Source organism: Calypte anna, chromosome 13, assembly GCF_003957555.1.
Source record: "Calypte anna isolate BGI_N300 chromosome 13, bCalAnn1_v1.p, whole genome shotgun sequence".
NCBI lineage: Eukaryota > Metazoa > Chordata > Aves > Apodiformes > Trochilidae > Calypte > Calypte anna.
Genome location: NC_044259.1, coordinates 8,168,946 through 8,180,260, shown reverse-complemented (window position 1 = coordinate 8,180,260; position 11,315 = coordinate 8,168,946). Strand labels below are relative to the sequence as shown.

General features: G+C 48.7%; 1 protein-coding gene across 1 annotated transcript; it reads left to right on the top strand.

Annotated features, from left to right (window-relative positions):
- The first annotated feature begins 421 nt into the window (after positions 1–421).
- On the top strand, positions 422–3,206 carry DUSP1 (dual specificity phosphatase 1). Its single transcript, XM_030459172.1, has 4 exons — positions 422–938; positions 1,066–1,214; positions 1,390–1,609; positions 2,174–3,206. Exons 1-4 carry the CDS (start codon positions 569–571, stop codon positions 2,542–2,544), a joined length of 1,110 nt encoding a protein of 369 aa, XP_030315032.1. The 5' UTR covers positions 422–568; the 3' UTR covers positions 2,545–3,206.
- The last annotated feature ends 8,109 nt before the right edge of the window (positions 3,207–11,315 follow it).

The window sequence follows — 11,315 nt, the reverse complement described above, 5'->3', positions numbered from 1 at the left end:
GTGTACCCGTGTGTGTGTGTGTATACACAGGTGTGTAAGTGCGTACGTATCTCTGTGTGTGCACGCATGAAGGTGTATCTCGGCATCTGCGCTTTTATAGCCATGTCTGTGGTCACCTGTATGTGTTCCTATGTATCTATGTGTTCTATGTCCGTGTGTGCACAGGTCCGTGTGTGCAGATGGCTGCCCGCCTGTGCACACCCCGGGGGTGATGCCCGTGGCACCGTGGGTGCCCCCTTCACGCCGCTCCCCGCTCCTCTCCCCGCGCGGGCGCGCTCCGGCGCCACCCGCGGCACATGACGTCATCCCGGCGGGGCTGGGCGCGCCCTCGCTGGCGCGCGGCCAGGTGACGTCTTCCCGGGTGCCCACGTGACACGGCCCCATTGAGAAAAACGCCGGCCCGGCGGCGCGGCCCTATATAAAGCGGGCGCGGGCGTGTGGGGCCGGACCGGGTCGTACGGTGCTGCGGGACATCGGCACCTCCGACACCGACCGCGCCTTCATCATCTTCCCTCTCCTTCATTTTTTCCCTTTCCTTCGCCCTCCTCCTTCCCGGGCCGTAGCCGCCATGGTGAACCTGCGGGTGTGCGCGCTGGAGTGCGAGGCGCTGCGGGGGCTGCTGCAGGAGCGCGCCGCGCAGTGCCTCGTCCTCGACTGCCGCTCCTTCTTCTCCTTCAACGCCGCTCACATCCGCGGCTCCTGCAACGTCCGCCTCAGCACCATCGTCCGCCGACGCGCCAAGGGTGCCCTGGCCCTGGAACACGTCGTCCCCAACGAGGAGCTCCGCGCCCGCCTGCGCCAGGGGCTGGTCCACACCGTGGTACTGCTGGACGAGCGCAGCGCCGACCTGGAGCTGCCCAAGCGCGACAGCACCCTGCTGCTGGCCCTCGGCACCCTTTGCAGGGAGGCCCGCGGCGCCCGCATCTGCTTCCTCAAGGGTGAGTGGCCTCGGGATGGCGCCCGGAGGGAAAGGGGGAACCCGGGCCGCGCAGCCCGCGGGACTCCTCTGGGTCCCCGGCCGCGCAGCGCTCACCCGCCGCCTTTCTCTTCCCTCTGCTCCCGCAGGAGGTTACGAAGCTTTCTCCTCCGCCTGCTCCGAACTCTGCACTAAGCCGGCCGCCCCCACCGGCCTCAGCCTCCCCCTGAGCGCCAGCAGCGCGCCTGGCAGCGCCGACTCGGGGTGCAGCTCCTGCGGGACCCCCCTCTACGACCAGGTGAGCGGGTTCGAACCGGACCGGGGCGGAGGGGGGAGGGGAGGGGGAGGGAGCAGCTCCGACGGGTGGGTGCGAGAGCTGGGGACGCTGCCGCTTTCCTGCGACGGAGGCAACTGAGAGGCTGGTTGTGAGCTGGCGAGCGGAGTTAACCGGATCTCCGTCCTTTCTGTTTCAGGGTGGCCCGGTAGAAATCCTGCCGTTCCTCTACTTGGGCAGCGCTTACCATGCCTCCAGGAAAGATATGCTGGACGCTTTGGGCATCACGGCGTTAATAAATGTCTCGGCGAACTGCCCCAACCATTTTGAAGGGCACTACCAGTATAAGAGTATCCCCGTGGAGGACAACCACAAGGCAGATATCAGCTCCTGGTTTAATGAGGCGATTGATTTCATAGGTAAATGAAGTCTCTGTACAGTCTACTTTTGTTGGGAGTTTTGTTTTTTCTGTTTTGTTTTGTTTGTTTTTTGTTTTTGTTTTTTACTTGAGTACTGAACCCTCAGAAGTGATTTTTCAGGCACCATTTTCCCCAGTAAAACCTACATTGGAGATTGGGGAATTTCTTCCCATTGGGGAGAAATACTCAGGGAACACTTCTATTAATTTTATTCTACTCAGAGGAATAATCTTAGCTTCACAAAGCTGTTTGAAATCATGAATCAAGAGGCACTGGTCTTGCAGAAAAGAGTTAGCAAATTTAAGTGGATGGGCATTAATCTTGCAAGACTGCTAAAGTGACCTGAAGGAACTATTAGTATAATTGGAGTTGGAGCCCAAATGAAAATAGCTAAAGTGCTGCTTCCCTTGGGACAAAGGCTCTCTTTGTCTCGGAAGAACCTGGTGTACCTATTAGGCTAAGGAAGGGATTGATTAAAGAAATGTAAAACAGCAGCCTGTCTTTTCTCACCTCTGGGAGCAGTGGGGCTTGTTTGCTAACTGTAAATAATTTAATTTTTTTCAGACTCTGTTAAAAACGATGGAGGAAGGGTATTTGTGCACTGCCAAGCTGGCATTTCCCGGTCAGCAACCATCTGCCTTGCTTATCTCATGAGGACCAACAGAGTCAAACTGGATGAAGCCTTTGAATTTGTGAAGCAGAGAAGAAGCATTATCTCCCCAAACTTCAGCTTCATGGGGCAGCTGCTTCAGTTTGAGTCACAAGTCCTTGCCCCCAACTGTTCAGCAGAAGCTGGTAGCCCTGCTATGTCAGTATTGGACAGAGGAGCATCGACCACCACTGTCTTTAATTTTCCAGTCTCCATCCCTGTTCATACCTCATCCAGTGCTTTAAGCTATCTTCAGAGCCCCATCACCACTTCCCCAAGCTGCTGAGAAGTGGATGAAAATACAGGCAGAACTCAGACTTACTGTCTCAAAAGTGCAATAACTATGGGGACAGTGTCATAAGTCATTTGTGTTTTGTGGGGAACCATCGATACATCACAGAAGGGTGTTGTAGATGGAGAGGAGCTCACCTGATGCCAGACAACTAGGTGTTACTCACTTTTCTGCTGACTTTTGAAGCCAATATCTGGATGTCTACACAGATGAAAACACTGTCTCTTTTCTGAGCTGTTCCTCCTTGTCTTCTGTCTGTCCTAAGCCTGCTTCATGTTTAGTAGCATGCTCACCAGTATTCCCATTCCTGGACACTTTGAACAACACTGCTGTCCCCTTTTATATGGCAGTCCTATTTATTTTTTTTTTTTACATTAGTGCATTGGTTTTTGCCTTTACAAACCTAAAGTTTCATTTCTAGAGAAACCAAATACCTCAGTATTTTTTTGGTACTGTAATCCTGTCTGTATATGTCAGCTTTTCTTGTTTTCCAAGCACTGACGTGAAAGCACCAGGCGAGTGCTTTTTTGAGTTGACAAGGGTTATGTTTGCTGATTTATTTATGATGTGAAATAATATATTTCTTCTTATGAAGACATAGTTTTGTTACATGATTAACTTTTTATACAAACAGAATAAATTATGATATTTCTATTGAGCTGGATGATACACTCTTTAAAATCTTACAGCCCAAAGTTCATGTGGGAATTCCCATGTGGAGAGCTGTAAGAGAAATCTGAATTTTCAACTCTGCTGGCCCTAGGTCTTGACTGAACTAGATAGGAAAATGGTTTAAACAACATAATTGACTAGAAACTTCTGCTGCTGCTTGATTTGAGCTTTTCTTTGTCCCTGTATAATTATATGCAGTGGCAAAGAGCCAAGGCTGGCTTCTCAGCTTTGTAAAGTGGGTTTGGCTGCAGTGGTGACCACAGAGCTGTAACAGTTTGAACCAGCTGAGACCTGGGCAAAGGGCTACAGTCAATTTAAATCAATCCTTCTAGGAAGAAGGAAGAGCCTTCCTTATTGCTTGTTTACTTTTAAGGCTTCAAAGGTTGAGTCTAAAAATTACCCTGTTGGTAACAGGTTGCCGAAGCTTGTGAGTTCATGCCAAGGTGTGGGGTGGTTTTTTTTTTGTTTGTTTGTTTTTTTGGCCCCATCTCCTTGGTACCTTTTGGCAAATCAAACTGTCTTGATGCCTGGAGTGAAGTGTTTGACTTGCTGGGCTATCTTGGAAAACAAATTGAGGCACAATGAGATCAAATAACCAACAAGTCACTTACTTATTTACCCAGACCTAAATTATCTCCTGCTTCAAATTCTTGCTGGAGTGACACTAATCTGGCACTTCAGTTGAGGTGATGAAGAGTATCATGTATCAAAAGTCAGGGAAGTTCTATCAGGCTGGCATTCCTGGCAGCTTATGGAGCTGCAGAGTGAGGGTGACAAGCAGAAAACAGTGCTGGGTTCATACTGTGTGGTGGGACAGAACTGCACATGTCCATGGGGTGTTGGGGCAGGGTGTGTAATGGAGGGGCAGTGTTGTTGTCATATTCCCTTACCAGGGAGAGCTGCTGTGGAAGAGATGCAGCTGGAAACTTGCTCTCTTAGGCAGGGTAGGAATGCTGGTAACAGTGAGGTGCTGGGGGAGCACTGGGATGTGGTATCCTTCTTCTGCTCTAGAAGGCAACTACCAGTCCTTCCATCTCTGATGCTTAAGGAGTGAGTCTGATCTTACTTTTACCCCATCAAAAATGGTTTTGCTTAGGCAGATGCATCAAGTTGTGACTGTAAAATCAAGGCACTTGAACACTTAAAATCCTAAGCTTGTCAAAGAGGTTTTCTTTTTTTTAAGCACACGTACTCTTGTCATGTAACTTAAGCAAAGCACCACAAACTCCTGCTGAAATGCTGCATGTTACCTGGAATGTTAATGGTGCTAAAATCCACTTTAATTTCTGGGAGAAGGTGCCCTTGAAGGATGGGGTGATGCACTGCTGTGTCTGAAATTCTTCCATGTGAGCTTTACCCTCACCACAGCTCTTCTGTCAGCGTTAACCATTGCCAAGCTTCAACCTGACACCAAGGCATAAAAAAAATGGAGCGCCTAAAAGGAGAGATCCCTGAGCAGAAACAAAGGTAGAAATCCTTATTTTCCCAAAGCATGCACAAACCTCACAGTGAATATTCCTCCCAACCTGCAAAACCCCTTTGGCCATGTAAAGTCCCTTGGCAGGTTGTGCTGCTCTGTGGGACTGCGCCTACTGCTGTTCCCTCTGTAAAGCATGCAAGGCTGGTACTGAATACATGAATACTTTTTACACCTGCAGTAAGCAATGGAACAAACTTTTACCTTCAAAGCAAAGCAGAGCTTGTTCAGTGGAAAAATACAACCTTGGCAGCCCTGCCCATGCAACTGATTAAAAAAAAAAAAATCCTGCCTGTTAATCGTAATTCAAACAGAAATCCGCTCCCCGTCAGCTGGGGGAGCTTGTTTATGTGTTTCTTGGAACAATAAAACTCATTACCTGGCAGCTGATCAGCTTTTATAACCTAAGCAGGCACCTGACAGAGGGGTGCAAAAGAGAGCTGCTTCAGCACAAAGCTGGTTGCAGAAAAGCCAGCCAGCTGCAGCAGGGCTTGGGTCCTCGCAAGGCACCGACAGGCACTTCCAGCTCTCTGGACATGTGATGTCTTTTTCCAAGTCCTGATCATGAGCCCTCTGCTGCTGCCCATAATCAGAGTCTCCCGGTGCCTGATTCCTACAAATTCCCTGTGGACAGTATTGCACCCAGTCCTAACGAAGGCTGGGTAAGGGGGGCAACAACAGCAGCCAAAAATAAAGGAGATTAAAGTTGTACCTGTAGATGTCACCTCAGTGTCACAGTCCTAGAAAGAAGGTGGGCTCAGCTGAGGGGTTCACTATGAGGAGGGTGGGGGGAAGGAGCAGGGTGGCTGGCAAGGTGGGGGGCAGAGGAGGGGTGATCCAGGCAAGGAGGGGCTGGGTCAGGCAGTGTCAGAGCCCTTGCATGGCAGAGGTGGAGTCTGCCTTGGCAACATGGCTGAGCTGGACTTTGACCACTCTAAATGTGCTGGGGCAGCATTTTCCCTTCATCCCCCTCATTTATTCCTCCTCCTTCTCCACTGTTTTATTTGTTTGGGATATCAAGGCGTGTGATCCACCATGGTTTTCAGCAGTAAGGTCCTGTTTTCCCCGGCTCTCATGCCAGCAGGCTGTCCCTTCACAGTAGCAGGGATGGGCTTAGGCCCTGCCTCTCCCATCTGATCCAAGACCTCTAGAGACCGCTTGGTGGGCTTTCAGTTTATATAAACCTGTAGTTCTACAGTGGCATACATCCCCATGGAAACCACTAGGAATTTCCCCTCGGTGAGGACGGCAGTAACATCACTTCCTGCTGCTGACAAACCGATTTGTCACCAAGTGATAAAAAGGCATGTTTTGTGTTTGCAGGAACTGGCTCCGGGCTTTGTTCCTCCCAAGCCAGAGGCTGCTCACCCACCCTGGAGGCAAACAATGGGCATTGTGTGCTGTGCAGAGCAGGGAGGGGGACATGTGGACAAGCCCTTTAGGCCCTCAGAATGCCAGAGCCCACACCACAGACACCAGGCAAAAGTTCCAGAGCATGTTGAGAAAGTGTAGGTCATGGCAGTGTCTAACCCAACACATCACATGGGGCTTCGGACCACAGAGGGGTCCCCACAGCCAAGGGGGGTACGCAGTCAACCCATGCATGGACCCAGCAAATGAGCTACAAGTAATGGCCCCAGCAAGATGCAATATGCAGGGGATACAATATACCCAGTTATCACATGACAAACAGATACAGAGCTCCAGATTAGACACGTCTTGGGTAATCCCCTTGTCTCAAAGCTTCTGCCTTTCTTTTGTCATCAGCACTTATAAAGGTGCTGGCTGTACTCAAGCTTAGGGACTATCCTGCATTAGTCACCTCCAATATCAGACTAGCAGGGCCATAAGGATGTGTTATGCCATTACATTGAAAAAAAAAGAACAAAACATCCAGATCACACATAGACCAATCTAGTTTACCCAGTTACCCCTGTGATTTTCCTGTCTGGCTCCAGGGCAACAAAAAGGGCACTGAGGATCATTTGAAAAGGGTCTTCAAGTGCAGCCCACAGAGCCCACTCCCTAGCTCTGCAGTCAAGTTGCAGCACAATGAGGAATGAGGAAAGGTTGTGGTGTGTGACTGTCTGGTGTGGGTAAACGTCACTATGTCTAAAACCTCATCTACACCTGTTTCTTAGATTTTCTCTTATCCAGCAATTACATCTCTGACAGACCCCTACACACATCATGGCCAATGAGACTTCACCCAGAGCTTTGTCTTCCTCAAATCTTCTCTGACCCAAGGCTGTAGAAAACAGTCGCACAAAAAAGAAAGAAAACAGCTGGGAAAAGCAGGTAAAACCCAGGCTGAAACCTGCTCATGCTGGAAGAACAAATTAATCCTGAGGTTCCATCTGTGTGTGGTCTTCCCATTAAATGCTACTTACTATGGACCAGAGCCAGCTGGGAGACATGACCAAAGTGAATCCCATTCCCACCAGGGAATGGGCATGTCAGGAGCATAAAAAGTTAAATGGGACCATGATATTCAAGTAGATAAAGCAGCTCTGGAAGTTGAGACCTGAGTGAGGGGGGAGAAGCAGGACTGGTTGATGCTCTGCTGGCTTAGTTGGCATTGCTGTGAGGATTTCAGCCTGGCTCTCCATCCCTGGGGGGACATGGCTCAGGTCTTTGTGTCCTGCTTTTGCTCAGGCTGCGGAGAGATGAACCCTGGTACCTGAAAGAAAGCAACTGAGTTCCTTTACTACTGAGATAGGTAAAGGATTCCTGGCTTTGAGACCTAGTTCTCATTTTTGAAGTGCAATTGTAGAAACCTGTGTCTGTCTGAAGGTGGTACCAAGGTTCTGTATGGATCTGGCACTATTAGTCTGGCACAGAGCAAGCTGACTTCATCTTTGTAAGACCAGTGGCCAAAATCAGGAGAAAAGGCAGGTTTGTTCTTTGTCCTTACGTGGTGTGGGGCAGCCTGTTCTCCAGGTGTGGGTTTGGCTTTGCCTCTTCCCCATGGGAGTTTCCATTTCTAGGGTTTTCCAGCTGCTGCCTGTGGCTGTGCAACCCTCTGGCAGTGCCAGGCTGTGTGTGCCCTTGGTGCTGAGCTTTTCCAGCACCTGTAGCACAACTGAAGGTCTGGGGGCTGCTTGAGATCTCTGGGAGGCTGCTGGGCTGGGGGTTTCCAGAGCAGTGCTCTCAAGATCTTGCATTTACATGTGTTTCCTGCCAGACTCAGAAATGACTTGGTCTGGGCTTTCCCTCCTCAGGGCTGCTGGTGGGCAGCAGAGTGGGTGAGATGAGACACTTGGCACAGTCTAGGGGCAGCTCCCAGATCAGAGGGGGGAGTGGTGAGGACATGTCCACCAGGTGGGTGCTTTGCAGGGATGTGCTGTGGGTGTGAAGTCTGGAGGGCTGAAGGTGTTAAGCAGGGAGAGGAAGAAGAGAAGATGGTCATGAATATACTTGGTGTATGCTTAGGTTTAGAACTGGACTCAGTAGAGTGAGGTTAATGGTTGGACTTGATGATCTCAAAGATCTTTTCCAAACAGAATGATTCTGTATGGGAGCAGGGATGAAGAACAGCTAATAACAGTGGACATTAGTAACCCCATTAGATCTTACCTAGGTCCTGTTTGGCATTCAGGCTGGGTGAGTCAGGGCTGTGGGAACAGTAATTTCATCAACTAATTCATTCCCAAATCCATATTGCGTGTGGCTATCACGAGTGCCACAGAAAATGTTTCATTTCTCATAAAAAGGTTATGTATGACACCAGCCCCTCTCATTTCAGTACCTTTTCATTCCCAAACCATGGACCATGTTTAAAAATAAACTCCCAGAGGACTCTAAAATGACGTTGCTGAGTTAGAAGGCGACCAATTGGCTTTAAATTAGCAGGTTCTCACTACACAATATATTTTTTTTAAATTGTATTCTGTTTTAGAGCCAAATGTAGGTCTCATCTATACTAAAAATCATAAACTGTGGTGTAATTTTTAGACTTCTAATTTCTGATATAATTTAACATTATTTGAGAGGTATTTTTAATCCTCAGTGATTGTGGTGAAGTTGTCTGAGAATGGCTTTTCCAGCTCTCTTAGCAGAAAGAGGCTGTTTCTTTTCAGTGCCTTCTCTAAGTCCTTGTTGAAATATCATCTAGCTTAAATTTGTTTCCAGTATCTTGTTCTTCTTTCAAATCTTGTTAAGGTTTTGCTAATGGCAGCTGGGTCATAGCTCTATGAGAGTTTGATGGCAAGTTTTTCTAATTTATGGAGGATATAAACTGCAGGTGTTTATTAACTATAATAGTTTTTCCTGATACTCTGTGATACTTGCAGATGAGCTATCAACTTCCCTTTATTGTCTTTTGCAATGTAGTCTTCCTAATTGCAGTTATATATTTCAGGGGGAGGTTGTACAATGAGTATTTTAGAAATTACATCTGTGTGAATGCTTTTAATCCTGCATGCGTGTGCAATCATTACTTGTTGAAATACTGAACAGAAAGGTGCAAGCTTTCTGGTTTTCTGTGGTTTAAAGTGCTCAGTGCTTGTTCCCATGAGCCAGGCAAGGAGGACACTGACCTTATAAACAAGTGGCTTAAACTATGTAACCATGTCTGGTGGATCTTTCTTTTTGAAATATGCAAGCACTGGTTTCAGGGTTGCATGACAGGATGTTTTCTTGGTCTTTGTTGTTAAAAAGTCAGCAGTCCTATACACGTATCATGTGTTGGCTGTGATGGCATCAGTTGTGAACTTGGCCCATGTCTGGACACACGTGGCATTTCTCTTGCATTGCTGGGATTTGGGCGCTGGGTGATCAAAGCTCCTGGTGATAGTTCAGGTGCCAGCCTGGTGGAATCCTATGGGCATGTTTGTCCCATGGCCACTTCTTTCCCTCTCTGGTATACAAAGTTCATACCTGGCAGCTCAGGGGAGGAGAACCTCTGGAAGCATCTTTAGGCCTTGCTGGCAACTGCTCAGGGCTTTTCAAGATGTACTAATGCAAACTGCAGCATCTGCTGAGACTAGTGGAGGTGGAGCAGGGTGGCCAAAGCAGGTAAAAAGCTGAAACCCTGTCAGCTGCTTTAGCTTGGCTGGAACTGCTGTTGTGTCACCAGGACACCTTGAGCTGAAGAATTCTGGCTGTTCCAGGAGCTGTGTCAGGAGCCAACTGAACAGCAGATTGCACTGTATTGAACAATAGTTCCCACCCTTTCCTACTGACTGGGAGGAACAGAAAGGAACAAAGCCATTTGCAAGGAGGAAAAAAAAAAAATCCTTACAATCTTTGTTTTTCTTGCTTCTCAGTCCCTTGGGAGACTTTCTTCCCTCCTGGAGCCAGCAGGCACCTCAGCACTGAGCAGCCCCCAACTTTCAGCACCTTCCCTTCCTCCTCTTTGTTCTTTAAATTCTTGTGCCAACGAAGATGGTAATTTATAACTGCCTTTTGTTCCTCTGTTTACAGCTTCCCTTCCAGACTCTGGGGACAGCTGACGTCAGGGTGCTACATTTGGGCTCATCATCCTTTTATCTGGTGTTAATGCCCTCCCTGAGTGGCAGGAATGTGGACCACAGGGTGAGCTGCTGGGTGGTGTGGGGTGAGGGGGCCCAGGGAGGGCAGGAGGCAGGCAGGGCTGGGTTGGGGCACAGCTTGATGCTGCCCACCCTGTTCTCTGTGCCAGGCACCTATTGGTTTGCTGGAGAGCACCATGGTCATTTATGGCCTTGTGTGGGGAGGGCCTGCCCACTGGCACCCTGTCTGTCTCTCTGGGCAGCTGGCAGAGCTGGATGAGACACCATGAGCTAGAGGCTGAGCTATTTTTAAAACTCCTAGGCTGCATCCCAAGTATAGAGTGCTCTATTTCTGGTGCAAAATGATCTTCCTGGGTGGGGGATGCGGAGATTTTTTTCATATGAAATACACGGGTTTGGGTTTGGAAGCAGTGAGATGAAGAAACAGCTGGGCACGACGGGAAGAGATGCATTAAAAAAAAAGAGAGAGAAATGGTGGCCATGGAGGTCTCATCCAGAGGAACAGCTCTGTGCCTGCAGCCGCTGTTGAATGTTCATTGCCAATGGTTTGCTCATAGATCAGGAATTAACAAGGCCTGGGTTTGGTTTACAGCTGGGGTTTATTGAGGACATTTGTTTGAAATAGGCTGCTGGGGGAGTTGGAGATTCCAGAGCATTTAATGAGGCTGAAAGGGATGAACAGGGATGCTAAATGCAGAGCTGTAAACTTGCTGGTTGCTTTCACTGCTTTTGGACCTGCCTCTCACTCCAGATGAACTAGATCTCGAGGGCAGCAAAATGCCATTTTTTCCACCAGGGCTTAAATTCCTAAAAAGAAATAATCAAAAGGAGTCTCTGTTTATTTACTACATGCCTTGTAGTAATATCAAGAAGTCCTGGATAGGGCTGCAGGCTCCATTAGAGCAAAGAGGTCACATTCAGTGAGGGGAACAGCTCTGCTCCTGCCTCTGGTTGCTGGAGCAGAAGGACCAGACCTTCACCTGTGGCCTGCAGGGCTGCTCAGTGCCTGCTGCACAAGGCAGTTTTCCTCCTGAAAGACAGTTTAACCTCCAGAGAAGAGGGGCAGATTCTCCCTTGTTTAGCCCTTCCCATCATGACATAAGTGAGTATAAGATATCGCTGCA